The sequence below is a fragment of the Platichthys flesus genome, chromosome 15 (genome assembly GCF_949316205.1).
Source record: "Platichthys flesus chromosome 15, fPlaFle2.1, whole genome shotgun sequence".
In the NCBI taxonomy this organism is placed as follows: Eukaryota; Metazoa; Chordata; class Actinopteri; order Pleuronectiformes; family Pleuronectidae; genus Platichthys; species Platichthys flesus.
This window is the reverse complement of record NC_084959.1, coordinates 6,998,238-7,015,395: the sequence shown is the minus strand read 5'-3', so window position 1 is coordinate 7,015,395 and position 17,158 is coordinate 6,998,238. Positions and strand designations below refer to the sequence as shown.

Below are 17,158 nucleotides of genomic sequence, written 5' to 3'. Positions count from 1 at the left end.
GCAGCAGTAAAGAAAACCTAGATATGACTCTTTATAGTGAATAAAGCAGGGAGCTGTGGTATCTTTTGAGTGTGCAGTTTTCGGATGAAATTCATAAATGGTTTCCCTTGAAAATATATCGGTTCTCTTTTGAGATGCAAAGAAAGTTGGATAGAAAAGATCTTGAGATACGTTATAGTGTTTTCATGGCCTTTAAAATATTTACTACACTACATTGTTTATAACATTGAGCCTTATTTTTCAAAGTTTCGTTACAGGTAGTAAGCGTAAGAAAGAAAGACGTTGAAATCCCTGATTATGTTTTGCCTGGGCAATATCAAAGCCAATGTTTTATCTCCCTCCAAATTCCTTCTTTGCCCATTAAAACAAATCAACTGAGACATTATTTCATAAGCCTGATAAAAAAGGCCTGGAGTCAGATTTGGCCGGGGAGATATGCCAGAGTCCCAGTTAAATAGCTTTGGTATTGTATTGCTATCTCCTCTGATGCTATCAAGAACAATTTCATTTATTTTTGGCCTGCTCGCACTCCCAGAGTCTGGAATCCACGACGGCAGCCTTTGTGTTAGCGTAAAATACATATTGTCACATTCATAGATTTTCTTTCTTTCTTTTCTTTCTTTTCTTTTTGTGTTAAATGCCAGAATTTGCATCTCGTGCCACCGGCGTATCAAAGGGGCTAATTCAATTATTTTCATTCCATCATTTCGGAGTTAATCAAAATACTCTCACGTCTGCGATGTGCTGCCAATTCGTCCTCTCTTTCACTTAATATCATGTAGAACGGGTTTGTCAGGAGGATCCATCTCTGCCAAACACCGTGATGTAATACACTCATAACAAAAGCACAGTGAAGCAAAATCAATTATGTAGAAACAATGATGGACAAAAGTATCCTCACAGAACTTATAGATAACTGATATTGACTGGGTTTACTGCAAGTGGTTTTGACCAATGGTGTCGTGTGTTAGCGGTTGCTGCTGATAGGATTTACCTCGCATGGAGCCGTCCTGTGGAGCAGCTGAGGTGTCCACAACAACCCAAGCTCTATATTGACCAATTCACTTTGAAGACCAATAGGGTCTATAAAATCAAATGGATGTCTCCATGGGTATGTCATGATGATTCATCCTCTGAGGAGAATGATTGTTGTAAATGTGATTGCAGTCTCTTACATTTTGATATATCCTGTGTAGAATTTTGACTCTTTCTCCACTGGAGGCATTAGAGGAAAGGTAACCAATAAAATGAGCTTTCCCACTCTGGGTCTGATTTCCGGGACTGAATGTATTGCTTTAACTTTTAAATTTGAACCTGCAGTAGAGGAGGTTATTCAGTTTTATCACTTAGGAGATGTATCCTAAATTGAGTTATTCCTGTCTGCCCCTGACCCGGCCTTTATCTCATCCCATCTCCACTAATAGAATTTCCCTACACTCGTACACTTGGTAAAGAAGCACTTCATCGTCTGCAGTTTGTTCAACAAGCAGCTGCTGGGCTTTTTGCTGAAACACATTAATCTCATTTTGCCATTTCCCCCTTTTTGACTCATTGGCTTTGGAAAATACATTTTGGAATTCAATTGATTGCCTCTTCTGTAAGGTGATGCGGATGATCATGATATAAGACTACGCTAACCGCCTGACTCATTCTTTAAGAGACACATTTTTTTTGGTGCATTTCAATGCGGAACACACTGGATTCCACTTTCATTAAGAGGAAGATGAGATGTCAGAGTGTGAGCGTGTTGCCACAGAAGAGTCTGCTTTAATAATTCAGAGCAACTAAATAGGTCACACAACTATTAATTAAGGAGAAAGAAGTACAGAGGGAGAAGGAACCGGGGGAGGAAGAGTGAAAGATATATAGTTATGGTGGAGAAACAAGCGAGAAGAGAGAAGGAGAGGGATGTAATCAAACGGGGGAAAGAAAGTGGTGGTGGGAGAGAGGTAGAGAAAAAGACGCAGCAGCAGAGCACCAGAGGAGGAAGAGGAGGGGAGAGAGGAGGTGTGATATAATGGTCTACACTTTATGCACTAATCAATGAAAGAGCGTGGGAGTTCCCTTTAAATTGTTCTGTCAAACATGCTTTTATACCTCATCCCCCATCATCAGCGCCTTCCCACACACACACACACACACCACACACACACTGTACACACACTCATACAAAACAAACGAGTTAATTCACTTCCTTGCTGTTAAACCTCCCCATCATCACCATTTGACAGAGTAACAGTCACGCAGTCTAAGGGAAAACAGAAGTCAACTTCCGTGCGTGCAATCAGACGATATAACAATAACCGCTCGGGCCATTTCTACACACATGCATGCAAATCCCCATTGCAGCGAACATGCAGTCCGAAAACCACTGCAACCATCACAGATGATTACTTTAGTTTCATGTTGTGAAGAAAAAAAACACATCACAAATGTCATTTAATCCGTCTCCTGCTGTTACCTTAAACTGTAAAAAGCCTGCAACAAAGGTACCTTGAGAGAGATTAGACGTTTTTATCAGTTTTATGAGATTAGATATTCGGCTGTTTGTGCCGAGGCAGGGAGGAGTACTGCAAGTCGTGGCCCTCCTCCTTCACAGAAGAGCGAGTTCACACTACAGTTCACCCGCCGTGACGAGCTGTCAGAGCTCTGAGATAATAAACCAATGCTAGCTTGCCATGTTTAAAGAAGATACAGCCTCCTAACCACGATGCACTGCAGGGTAAAAGGTTTTGTATCGCTAAAGAAAGTGGGTATGGAAAAGTAAATCTGTAAATGTCTTAAAAACAAGATTCATCGATTTGCATGATGACGTCTGGTTTGGCGCAGCAAGACCCAAAAGCAGCTTGAACTTAAATAGCCATTAGTCACATGCACCCAGGTGCAATGCTCAAACTTCAAAATTGTCTTTTCTTTGTATTATCCCTTTTTCAAATTTCTGTTTTCATAGTAATTGTAACAGGGTTTAAATGCTGAGCCCCCCTTCTGGAAAAAGTCCCCGAACACATCTGCTTCCCGTCCCTCTCCGTCTCCTCGCTCCTCCTCTGCCGCTGGGACCAGGGCCTTCATGCCCTGAAGTCAGCAGACATGACAACTGCACCCGGGCAGACAGTAGGCGGTGGATTATGCAAGAGCCGAGTTTCGTGGTCTTTGGTTGAGATTAATATTAATGGACTCGCTTCTTGTCCCTTTGCAGAGTTTTTATTGAGTTCTAGTGGTGAAAATTGAGGCCAAGCCTGGTTTTTTAATCATTCTTGTGCCTGAGGTTAATAATTTAGTTGCTCATGGGATGAACATAATAGAGTTGGCTCATATATATATTCAGTCATATATGTAAAGGGTTTCACCGGTTACTGTATGGAAGGATGTATGTTTAACAGCATTTCATAATTTATGGTTTTAACAGGCTTTTCCATTATTCACTCATTGTCAGGGTACAGTAGGCAGACATCAGTGTGCCTTGCTTAAGGGTCCATCGAAAGGTTGTGGCTTCGAACAAGGCTTGCTCACCCACTGTTGTGTGTGTGTGTGTGTGTGTGTGTGTGTGTGTGTGTGTGTGTGTGTGCTTGTGAATTAAGGTTCAAATGCACCATTTGTCCCGAGTGTTTCCGATTCCATGATGAAGGGGTCAATATGAGTGGAGAGCAAACAAGTGGATCATTTCAAATCTGAAATAATAATAATGATAACAGGTGATACAAGTCATGCAGGTACTTGGTGATAGAAAATACAAATGAGAAGTTTTTGAAGCACCCATGTCGAGTGAATGATTATGAGATCGCTTCTACTTGACAGTGTCAGAGAAATTAGTTTCTGGTCCGGACCTTTATTCATTCTGTCTAGTCCAGTTTTACATGTATGTGTAAGTACTTAAGTATAAACTGATCTGGCACTAACCAGAAATAATAATAAAGTGTAGTTGAAGTATGATTTCAACTTAATGAATATAAACAGGACCTTTAAATAGAAACTGTATATCATAGTCATTCTCTCCTTGCTGTTGTTAACCACATATTTTCAATCAGTGAACCAACGACCGAACGCTGTGTTGTCAAAATGTGAAATTATGACAAACGCAAACCTAATCACGCTAAGTGATGAATGGACTGAACTGGGCGAGATCCACATGGGACGTGGTGATAAACATCTCCAGTCAGACCATTAATAATGCCGTTCTCTGTCTCAGATGGTTACACAACAGATGACATTGAGTTCTACTGGCGAGGAGGACACAACGCCGTAACGGGGGTGGACAAGATTGAGCTTCCCCAGTTCTCCATCGTGGATCATAACCTCATCTCCAAGAACGTCGTCTTCTCCACGGGTAACGTCCTGAACAGATTGAAACGCATGAATCAACCCAGTCGTATAACAGACAAGTGGCTTTTGTTACCGAAAGGCACCAGGTTGAAAACACAACACCAGTAAAATGTATATAATGACGCCTAGCGTTATCATCACTACAAATATTATCTTGACGTTTGTATATTCAATTTAAGTGGGCCCTTATTTTACTTTGGCATTATTTATATAATGTATATATTGTGTTACTTAGGGTTATTGCATTTTATTATAATTACATTCCGTCAAGGAAGAAAAGAAGTAAAGCGAAAAAAAATGATAAATTGCAATTCATATCACACTTACTGCAAAGAAAAACAGCCTCTGCTAATTTTCAGAAAAGCTAAATGTTATGTGATTATACAAACGTACATAAACAACCTTCAAAATGAAGCAATAACCTGGGAGACCGAAGTCACCACGACTTATTTACCAGCAATAAACAAAACACAATGTTGTCTGATGCAGAGAGATATTCATTCCTTTTGCATTTTCATATTCTTGCATTTGTCATGCAAGTAAGCAATTGTAAGTGGGACACAGGTTCTGCTGAATAGTTTTCTGTGGAGGCGACTGTATTGAATAAAAATGAAACATTAACACAATAGGAACATAGTGATTCCAGCTACGAGAGTCTGTTTTTCTCTTCAGGGGACACACACTCAACGCAATCTTATTAAAAACATACAACATTTAATGGTACAACGTGTGCCATTGCTTAGCATGCAGGTAAGTCATCCCAAATGTGTCCCTGCAGTGTTCCCCATGTTATTACCTAATGCAGCAATATGGGAGACGGGGGGGATTCCTTTTTAACTCACTGCCTGTTGAGATATGGTGAAACCAACCCGGAGGTCACGCAGAAATGCCGACATCAGCACAAGAGCTGGAGCATTTATCCAATTTAAGTGTCATAAGTGGCGTGTTTCATTCCAAGGATAAGCAATGTCATTGTTGCCCTTATGAATAATAAATATTCACCAACCATCTCAGGAAGTGGTAGCCTGAAATATATTCCATTTATATCATTCTCAATTAATCCATTCACATTGGTTCTCCCTTTCCAACAATCTTTTAAGATTTCTATAACCCTATATTCCTCTTGAATTTATCTGTACTTTCAAGTTTCCCATTTTATAAATCATATTATTGTATGAGTTACACTTGAACTGAAAACCAGCTGGTTTACTCTCAGTTAAGGGATACAATCCACCGAATAGAGCTCTGCAGAAAGGATTAAGCTGCTTAATGGATTTGTCTGCTTGGCTGCTGCCCAGGCAAAGCATGCTTCATATATGTGATTCTACTCTTATAGTTCCACTAGTGGATCCCTCATCTCCCTTATGTCCACAACGATCTCAGATTCTCCTGCCACACACGCTCCCATGGCTCCCCTCGACTCACAGCGGCCTTACACCGGTCCGCCCGGAGGGGAGTGGCTGATGTTGCCAGATGATCCAGGCCCCAGGGTCGAGTGTTAAGCCCCTCAGGAAAACCAGATTTTAAGCCTAAAATTGACCATTTAATTTAATTCACGGAATGACCTTCAACATTTGTGTTTACCTGCTTCTCCCAAGCTATAACAGTAGGTGGCAGCTAATTACCCTTGGTTCGCCTGAAGATACTCAGATAGAAAACACTTGGTTCTGTCATGTTCTCCAGTATGTTGCACTGTATGTGTGTTTCAGCTCTTCTTGTGGTGCATGCCCCCCCCCCCATCCAGTGGTAATTTGGTTGAGCAACTCAAACAGAAACGTAGCCCAATTCCCAGAGGAGAGGAATGTGTGTGCTGATACAGTTTTCCCTTCACCCTGTTGTGGGCTTATTTCAAATACAGCAGAGATAAGCACAAAAAAAAGAAGAACTCTCAACAGACAAACATCAAACCTCAAATATTGAGCATAAACACAGGCAGGGGAGAACAGGTAATTCTGACGAGTGCTGATGCTTCAGTTCAGTGGAGACATCAAATATGGGTTTTTACTGAGAACTTCTGTAATAGACAACCCATGAATAAGGGATTATACTCAAAGTGAGCCAGAGCTTCTCTCTTTTTTTACGTTATTATCATTTAAAGTATAGGAATCTACATTTAGGACGTCAAACACTTATTATAAATCTCACTAAAGACAATGTTTATAGTCAATCACCTGGTTTTTGTGTGGTCATTCATTTTCATTTGAAAAAGCCGTGTGACAATAGTCCTCAGGAAAGAGGGATTTTTCAATATTTTCCTACAAAACACTTTTGTTGCTGGTAATCATCAAAACAAACAAGTCTGAATTTACCACAGTGGCCAGAAGCCATCAGCAATTCTCTGACACATTTTTTTTTTTTTGTAGTTTGCTTGGATAACTAGATTTTCCCAAAATACACACCGTCTCTCTAAAATAACACAATCAGAAAACATTCAGTCCCGGAGACGATAGCATCTGTGGCAAATACTGTGAAAATATATCCCCTAACACCGCCTCCACTTTCTCTCTCTATGTGTCCTCGCCCGTCCTCTCTCTGCAGGTGCCTACCCTCGTTTGTCCTTGAGTTTCAAGCTGAAGAGAAACATTGGCTACTTCATCCTGCAGACATACATGCCCTCTATCCTGATCACCATCCTCTCCTGGGTCTCCTTCTGGATCAACTATGATGCCTCTGCTGCCAGGGTGGCTCTAGGTGAGGCCCGCTCACTGAAATGCACAGACCGGGGAAGTCCATTGGATATATAGATATATTTTTTTCACCAATTTCTCCTATTAATATTTCATTTGGGAGGTAAGACATGTGTTGAAGAAACCTTGGATGAAAATATGCAACACAAAGAAGGAAAAAGGAAAATATACCTGCTTGATCCTCCTCTAAAAGAATTTCTATCAACAGCTAAAACCTTTTGTCTCGCCACAGATTCATGCGTCAGGCCTTTGAAGGACATGACTAAACGATTTTCCTTTTTCAATTTCATTCATTCTGGACTTTTCTCATTCATCAATTAATTTTTTTACACTTATTCAGTTCCTTGAAAAAGAACCGCAGCAATCCACAACTATTTTACTTCTTTAGCAAGAACTTGGGGCGTTAACACGTTCATATATCCACCCAAATCAAGAGCTGTTGCTTCTTGGACTAATACATTTCCCGCTGTCATATTAAGATGGATGACCAACTTCATTTGTTTCCACTCTGAGTTGATAGCCTCTGTGCCTTTCTGAAAGTCACAGTTCTCCCACCCGTCATCCTCAATTATGTAAACCCTCTCATGGCTTTGAGGTTTGTATCGAGCTCCTGACTTAACCCACGTTTATCTGAAGCTCCCTGTCTTCTCCTCACCAAATTCCATCCAACCAGCTCCGCCCATCATTCTACCCGGCCCTTGCTTTTGTCGACAAGGCAATTTCACTGATTGACGACTGAGCTGCATTTAGTGGTCCAGGGGGAAGGCGTGCATGGGATTTAATGAAAAAAAAGAAGAAAAGAAGGTAACGCTCCATAATGGAGAACGGGCAGCCGTGTTGGCAAACACGTGGTCACACCCCAATCTTCGCCAGATTCAGGAACCACTTTCCTCTGACCTGGTTTCGGGCATTAAAGTGGACCTGTAATAGCTGCAGCCACGGCCACGGCGCTGCAGAAATCCTTTGTTGTTATTGCTAAGCTCTTGCAGCAACAGCTTGGGAGAATTGCCTGAATCCTATTTTGAGCGGTGGTCACCTGACAGCTGGGAGACAGCTGTATAATAATTTAGTAATTGTTTACTTAGACCCTCGTGGAAATGTTCTTAAATAATTGCGCTGTGTGTGTGTGTGTGTGTGTGTGTGTGTGTGTGTGTGTGTGTGTGTGTGTGTGTGTGTGTGTGCGTTCAAAGGAGAAACAAACAAGTGCATGTGGGAGGATTCATGAGCTGAAAAAAATAAACCCATTATTTAATCATGTACGGAAAATCACATTTATTTAAGCATTAAAATCTGCCTCCTAATGCCAATTATAATTCAGACGTATAGATTATACAATAGACACACACACTGTTGTAAACACAGTTCATCCACGAGCCAGGGCTTTGCTAAATACAGCAGAAATATGAAATTTAAATCAATATTAGTACACGTTAGGGTTTCACTCATTAAAAGCACAATCTCGAACACATTGATGTGCCAAGTCAGTCTGACAGTTACTAACCCCCCAGCTTGCCTGGTGAGGCTTTTGAAAAATTCTCGACAACTCTTCTCAGTCGGAGTTCTCCACTAATGAACACGACCAAGGTTGACATTTGAATTTGAAATTGCTTTCACCGTTTTAGGTGCACCTCTTTTTTAGCTTATCTACCAGTGCCTGGTCTGAAGCAATGGGGGGTGAGACCCTCGGTTTGATTGGTCCTGACAGGGTTTAATCAAGCACAGAGTCAAGCTGATAGGTTGAAGATATATTGCAGGATCAAAACTGTCATGAAATCAGTCAGCAGAGTCCAGCACGGGGTTTGATATGATTAATGCTCTGGATTTAATTTGATACCAATGTGTCAGTAAAGTAATGACTGCGGTCTTTCACTCTCAGGTATTACCACTGTGCTCACCATGACTACCATTAACACCCATCTGAGAGAGACCCTGCCCAAAATCCCCTACGTGAAGGCCATAGACATGTACCTCATGGGCTGCTTCGTCTTCGTCTTCATGGCCCTGCTGGAGTACGCGCTGGTGAACTACATCTTCTTTGGACGGGGGCCTCAGCGACAGAAGAGGGCGGCGGAGAAGTTGACCATAGCCAACAACGAAAAGATGAGGATGGATCCGAACAGGGTAACAGGATTTTTCTCTCAAAGACGTGCGCTGGATGAGCTCTAGTATTCTCAAACTTTCCGTTAATTTCTAGATTCAGAGTGTCAAATGTTTTTAATAGTTAGCGGGGACAATTTAATTTAATTATTCATGAAGCCATGCACGGAGCTCGGAATAGTTATTAGCAAAGAAAAAGAAATGTCACCAAATCCAAACGGAGGGTTGACCTAATGTTTCCTGCCCTCTGTGCCAAGCAAAGCCAGGCTAATAAGCTTTCCCCGTTTTCTACTCCCAGCTGAAATGAACTGATTGCTTCTTAGAAGAGATGCAGAATGCCCCATCATAACACAAGTGCATATGGACGTGCTGATATCCCTTGAATACAAAAAACTGACTAAACTGGGGGGAAAAACTGTGGGCGCATTAATAGCCTGTGTCATCAAGTGAAACACAGACATTTCAATGCACTGATAGAGGATTGCATTATTCAAGAGCAGTTGTAAAAAAATGGCAAAGTTCGTGAGCACAAGTTTTAGCTGTTACATGTGCACACAAGGCCTCAAGAAATTCACATTATTTCCAACTGAAACAAACGTGCCTCTTGCCATGATGCTCGATTTGCTCAAGTAACCGTGGCCAATTGTGCTTGCTGGCTTGCAGTGGCTGGTGGGGAACGTGGTTGGCCGAGACGATACCCTCTACGCAAGAATGAAACAGAGGGAACTCGATGGTCATGACTCAATGTGGGAGCCCATCTTTGTAGATGACGCAGCAATGGGACTGGGGGATCAGAGGAATAAGGTATGGTAGAAACCTAATTATTAAATACTCAATTTACCGCAGTATTCTGGTACTTCACACACTTCTCTCATTTGAATTCTACCAGACACAACAGCAATAGCATTTCTTAGTGATGGAGTTGTGTTTTTTTTTATAACATAACTCCTAAGCACAGTTTTCCACTTGTGCTCGAGGTGTAAAACCAAGACAATAAGCCGAAGACACAAAGGCACTAGATTCTAGAACTCATATATTGATTCTGTACTGTTTATTTTGTTTTCTTAAACAGATGGACTCACATGAAAACATCCTTCTGGGAACCTTGGACATCAAGAACGACATGGGCGTTTCAGAGCTGGCTCTCGGCCTCAACGATCCACGGAATACCATGCTGACGTACGACAGCTCAACTTTACAGTACCGCAAAGCAGGGCTGGCCAGGCACAATTTTGGCCGCAATACCCTGGAGCGCCACATGACTCAGAAGAAGAGCCGACTACGGAGGCGCGCCTCACAGCTCAAGATCAACATTCCAGACTTGACAGACGTAAACTCTATCGACAAATGGTCGAGGATCATCTTTCCAACTGTCTTTTCCTTCTTCAACATTGTCTATTGGCTTTACTACGTCAATTAAGAAAGAGGAGAGATCATCGGCGAGGGCAAGAACACACAGCAAAACATGTTGCTCATTTCTTGTTTGTGTCTGGTTTGTGTGATTTTTATGTGTAACACTGAACTGAATTACTTCTGTACATTCAGGACTGGGTCCATCGTAACTCGGAGTTCGGCATCTGCTGACTTACACGTGAAAACCTTATAGAAGAGAGATTACAAACTTATAAGGTGCCTGTTCCTGACTAATTATTTAAAAATTTTACATATTTTGTGTATAGTGTATCCTGGCATTTTTTTAAACGTTTGTTTGCTATTTTTTTTATGTTTTTTATTACTTAGGATTTTCAAACTACCCAATTCTTTGCCAAAATACTGTAGTTAGTTGAAAAAATATACAAGTTGACGTGTTACTTTTAAATGACAGTTTCATTAGGAACTACTTAAAAGTGCTGATGATCATTTTCTAAGATTAATAATGTCAAGAAAACAAAATGTATAGTTGCTAGAATTCAAACCCGATATCCTCAAGGTCCTCAAGTTCACAATTTACAAAATCAACCTTTTTTGTTCTTTAACATTTCCGAAGTACAATTAAAAAACAAAGATTTCTAAGCATTTTTAAGTTCATAAACCATCAAATCAAAACTAACTAAAATTAACTAAACTGAAAAATTCCAAAAAGTCCAGGTCTTAATTCAGATTGCACTCAACGAGCCTGCTGAAGGTCCAAGAAGACGCATGGAACTCATACAGCCAAATCCAGATTGTTATTCCTGGGTTCTGGGTTCAAGATGTTGAAAGAGGAGCTGTTACAAATATTTACAATATTCTTTTCTTTAAGATATTTGGATTTTCTTAAATATTATTATAATTATCAACAGTGGAATTTATCCCAGAGTGCATTTCCATGGAATGTCTTTGGGAGCAACTGTGTCTGAAGCAAGTGGTTTAGTCTTTGAGTTACTCTAAATGTAAACATCACTCAATATATAGCATTTATTTTAGGGAAAATATGACCAACGTAGATACTTTACAATGGCTGGAAAGACACTTTATTAGTTAACATAATTCTTCCATGGTTCCAGAAGAACACAGACGGTGACGCGCTAATGACTCGACAGGTCCACAGAACAGAGAGATCGCACAAAAAGCACAAAAAACATCAACTATCAGGTGATGACAATGTCATTTTGTTGGAATTTTTTTTTTACACTGATTTCTCTTTTTTAATATTTGTTTCTTAAGTTGATACTCTGTCTGAATCTCTTGTAATGACACGTTTTAAAACCTTTAGTCATGTATTGTTTACAGATTTACAAAAATGTTTGATGATCATAAAGGACATAGCCGTGAATCCCAATATGAATTTACAGATTATAATTGCAGATGATTCACTAATGACACTGTGCTTCTGACTGTCTTTACAAAGGATTTTGCACACAAGTCGTAGGAAGCCATAGAGGCTGTACCGTAGTTCTACTGATACCTTCTCTTCTCCACTTCTATTATCTTGTCGCGGCTGTCTTGAAAGCAACTTCATTGATACGACTATGATCAGTTAAGACTCCGCGGATAAGTTACAAGGTTAAAATCTAAAAATACATCTAGGGCTGAAACACAGAAGGTAGTCACATCCTTCCCCCCACAAATACTGTCTTTTTTGAATGAAACCTCTTCTCTGTATTCACCCTCAATCATTTATCAAAGGGGTAAATGTAAAGAGGTTGTGCCAACATGGGCTTTGTTACAGATGTGGAAAGGTAGAGAAGGCAACTACAAATAGTATATTACGTACATTTAATGTTTTGTCTCATTTGTAAACAACAAAAATGTAACACAAAGGGATCATTCGTCCTGATATACCAATTGTTGGATTGTTGAGGTGTGAGGGACCATTTAAACATTAATATCCAAATTATTAACTTAAGATGTAGCCACTATCATTTATGTGCCACTGCATGCTCTGTACAGTAATAGATTATCTATTTTAGATCACTTTTTTCACAGAATTGTTTCCTTTCATTTGTGCTTTTCGGTTCAATTCACCTTTACTAAGTAGTCATACATATTTAATATCAGTAGTATAACAAGTATGTTTGATTGGAACTGCAAATATTGATAATATATATATAAATATATATATAATTTTTTTAAGTATTTATGCAATAGTTACAACTATTTCCAAAATAACACATTGATTAATGTTCCCTGCCCAAAAAATGATCAATGTGCAAAACATACAAAACATTCAAGTCCCGTTTGAAATGTCGCCTTTCACCCGTGTTGATCAGCAGAATTAACCATCTTCACACTTAAAGCTAGGTATTGAAAATTGCACATTAAAAAATTGTTATGTTTTATTTCCCTGCTGTTTGTTTGATATTTCTGGTGATTAAGTTAAGAAAATGATTCTACTTTTTAATTTACTTTCTTCTCAAATGTTGATTTTGTAAGTAAATTAATAAATACCTGTGTGTGCGGAGATATCGGTGATCTGAATTATAATATGAATTCGATGATTGCCATTGTAAATTTTTCTATAGATGAGCTGATGAACATAAATTATGATTCTTATCCCAAAATAAGTGTGTATATACCAGATAGAATATTTATTAATCATCAATTAGAGCTTATTATTATTGTACATACCTTGTAAACTTTCTATGGAAAAGACAAAAGGACATTTTCAATATCATTTATACTGTAATGTAAAGAGAATGCAAAGGGTGATGTGAAACAATGTAAATGGTTTATTTTAGTGTCACTCGATCACGTTTTCTTTTTTGGGGTTTTCTTTGGTTTTGTTTGTCAAAGCAAATTTCTTTGGTTTCGCCAAAATGTAAACATGTATTCATGAATGTAGTTGATATTCTTTTGCAGCTTCTACTTGCTGTAATGTGTCAGCAGAACTATAACAATCTTGTACCAATGATCTTCTAAATACAGCTCAATGTATAGCACCTTTTCACACACACATACGCACGCACACACACACACACACACATGCACACACAAAGGGTCCAGCGATAAAGAGGCGAGTGATGCCTTTGTATCTGCCCGAAGTTCAACCATCTCAGGTCAGCACAGTTCACACTACAAACAACACAACAACCACAAACCACAACTTAAAACCCAAGAATTGTACCTGAAGAAAAGTACCTAGTGAACTTGTTTCACAAGTTTTCTCTGTATTTCATTTGCTTTTTCTGTTTATAACAAATCCCACAGAACCATATACAGTGCGTTTACAGCACAAATAGTGTCTTCTCGAGCATAGGCAGAATCTAAAAGTTATTAAGGTACAAAATCCACCTTAGCCATAGACAAGTTTCAAACTACCCGATATACATATATTTACAAATTTTCAGAATACTACTGTACGTGATATGACGTGGTCTGAGTGTGAGCGTGTGTATGTTGGCCCGAGAGTTTTTCCAAAGCACACCGGCAACAGGAAAGAAAGGTCTGCCTCATAAGTACACTTTGAATATGTGTTTGTACTTCACAGCGCTTTTTTTGTTTCATATACTGTATTTTTATACTTCTATACTCCTGTGTAAAAAAAAGAAAAAAAAAATACACTGCGCACACTGTTGTTTGGCAAACCTTGTAAATCCAATTTTGGCAATTTTCACATTTATACTATACAGAATGATTACATTGTCCACAGGGGATTCTGCAGACTTACTGACATTTACGTTTCTGAAATCCTTTCATAGTCCCTTGTACACAGTTGTAAATGGTTTGAAAATGGCTTTTTTTCCCCTAACTCTCGGAAAAGGTTCGGTTTTTGGGAAATGCAAGGTTGTCATCAGACGGTAGTTTCCTCTGGAGAGCAAGGACAGACTGACTTCCTAAAAAGCCGAATAATGACACATGTTGGTGACAGAGTATGTTTGCACACACTCACTGAAGAAGCCTTAGCCTCCTGCTGCCCTGGACTTCACGCCAAGCAGCATCAATCCTTCTTACCCCCCCCCCCCCCAACACCCTCCACCTTGAACAAGTCCTTGTATGTGCCACTCACAAGATCATTCCTAGCATTCCTAGAAACCCCTGAGCTGTACCCTTCTTAAAGATAAACCATGTAAAAGTCAGTGTCCATCTTTACTATGAAAACTATGAAAATTAAATCATTGTCAATAAATATTGTATACAGTTCTAAATCTGTGTGTTTATTTGGACCTAATTTGAAGAAAAGAAGAATAACATGAATCCTGTTTCCAAGTTTTACAATTTGATTTGTTATGGGTTATCGTTAAAATGCAATGTGCTTTGGATTCCTGGTTGTTGCCTGGGTTCAAATCCCAGTTTGGGAATATGATCGTTGTATCTATGAATATGCTTAAATTACCACGTTTGATTAAGCTCTCGTAGTACTTTGTGATAGTTTCATTACTTCACACCCTTTTTTTAAGTAGCCTATTTACATACCAAAACTTCATGACTTTCACTTTTACTTTTTTCTGGTGAATATTGTAGTCAAATTAGAAACAGGCCCAAGCATAAGTGCAGCCTCATTTAAATACATTTTCAGAACAAAATCCTGTTTAATCAAGTTATCACAGACGAGCATGTGCATTTATTAAAACAGTTAACACAATCCATCCTGGGCTCCGTCTGCCACCACCAAATTACTTCTGCAAATTAGAGGAAACCATATAGTTGCCAAAGTATTAAAACTCACAAAATATGTCAGAAGTGTAACTTTGCAGAGCCATGCACCAGTAGGCCAAAAAAAGACAGCTCCAAACTTTACAGATAACATTTTCTCACCGATATTAGTCATTCTGAAACTGTAGGTGGCCATGGTAACCTCCTAGTTATGTGGACATGATAAAATATTTCATGTTTGAAAACCGTCACCGCCAGAAACTGTGAGGGGTTTCGGCTCCAGACAGAGTCATGTGGTGGGAGAAGGAGACAGAACATCCCCGGTTCATATGCTGCTGCGAGCTGAGGGAGCTTTAATGAGAGAGAGGGAGCAGTTTCTGGAAAACAGCTGTCAATACTGACTGCTGATACGAGGCAGCGCCATGTTTCTGCTGCACCTCTTGAAATATCTGAATTCCACTTCTGAGGAAATAACGCCAGGACGAGGGAGATCTCTCAAACCGTAAAAACTGAAAGTGCTGTCGGACAAAGACACTGAAGCAGTCCCACGTTCTGGTGGAAGCTCTTTGTCGGCAGCCATTGTGTCGTCTCCAGCTTAGAATGCGTGTGTTCAAAATGCATACATAGCGGCTGTGTAAACCGGCTTAATCAAAAGAATTTGCATCGCATGGCAACAAAGATCTTTTCGAAACCTGCGTTGTCTTTTTTTTCTGTGCGAGCAAAGTGTGTTGCTGAGGTTTGAAACCGAGCCAGGGTTGTGTAGAAATAGAGCTCTGGCTGCTCTGGATAGGAGGACATGAGTCATGACACAGAACTGTAGGCAGGCCTGGCATTACAACAAAGACATGAAAGCCCAATGCAAAATGCTCCTTTTCATCTTTCCCCCACCAAGCTCCTCTTGCTCATCACCCACACCTTGTGTGTTTGTCTGCGTGTGACCCACCTCGTTATTCTTCTTCTTCTTTTTCTACATCATCCAGTGTTTCAGGTTTAACTGACAGAGCGGAGCAGCGTTTATTAAGCCAAAATGTTCAAACGCCATCGTTGGAAAGGGTGACTCACCGATGAAAGATTCTTGTAATTTAAAAAGCAAGTGAAAGGGATGTGGGCTTAAATGGATAGTTCACAGAAAAAAATTTAAATTCACTCGTTATCTTCATTCAAATTCGACTCAAAACGGCGTCATTTACACCATGTTTGTTTGTAGCCGATATGTCCACTAGCGGAACTGGAAATGTTACACAACTCCAGAGGAGGATATCCAAGGACGTTTAGGCTAAACACACGTAGATGATGCCATTTCGAGTCAAGTTTAAATTTCGAGGTTTACGGACACTTGGAGCAGTCTGGAGGCATTTTCTGGGTGTTTTCGGTTCTTTTCTTATGTTTGAAGAATCGATCACCAGTAACTTCAGTTGTATTCGTTGGCTTTCGGAGTTTACCCATGAAACTCCAAAACTGTTTTGTGGACTCAAACACTTCCCCCAAATCTTTACAACGATATAGTGGTGAGAAGATAATGAGTAAAGTTTTTTGGTGAACTATCCCTGTGTCACCACTGAGGCCCATGTTGCTGCCTCGTCTGTCATGTGACATAATCATAAACTAATGATGCATATGAAGCAGCTACTAATAATTTGTTCATTTTTACGTCACTTAGCCGATTGGTTTGTAACTCAGGGAGCACTTAATGTATGCTCTCTTTTTGGCTCTGATAGAAACAGATCACATCAGCCCCTTGTCTTGATCATTCCTTGTTTGCTGTTCGAAGTCATCCGAGCTTATGATGAGTCAAATCAAAATGCATGGGGCCTCTACTAATAATCCTATATAAAAAAATTCGATTTTAGAAGTGCAAAGTTGTTAAAGACTGATCAATAGTGTTGTACATTCCAGGGGAGCAGCCTCAGCCTTCTCTCTTCTAATGACTCTAACACAGATGCACAGGAAATCAGTAGCCTGTGTTGTTCAAAGCCTCTCTGTCTCCTGTTGGCTTCTCTTTGATAGTCTCTCATTGATTGCTACGTTTGAATAATTTC

General features: G+C 39.8%; 1 protein-coding gene across 1 annotated transcript in view; it reads left to right on the top strand.

Moving 5' to 3' along the window:
- The window catches only part of LOC133970181 (gamma-aminobutyric acid receptor subunit beta-2-like), a 54,769-nt gene extending 40,118 nt beyond the window's left edge, over positions 1 to 14,651 (top strand). Inside the window, exons 6-10 of the mRNA XM_062407050.1 lie at positions 4,187 to 4,324; positions 6,859 to 7,011; positions 8,884 to 9,128; positions 9,768 to 9,908; positions 10,177 to 14,651. Of these exons, the coding sequence (XP_062263034.1) occupies positions 4,187 to 4,324; positions 6,859 to 7,011; positions 8,884 to 9,128; positions 9,768 to 9,908; positions 10,177 to 10,524 (1,025 nt within the window). The 3' untranslated portion in view covers positions 10,525 to 14,651. The remainder of the gene's footprint in view (positions 1 to 4,186; positions 4,325 to 6,858; positions 7,012 to 8,883; positions 9,129 to 9,767; positions 9,909 to 10,176) is intronic.
- Positions 14,652 to 17,158: the final 2,507 nt, after the last annotated feature.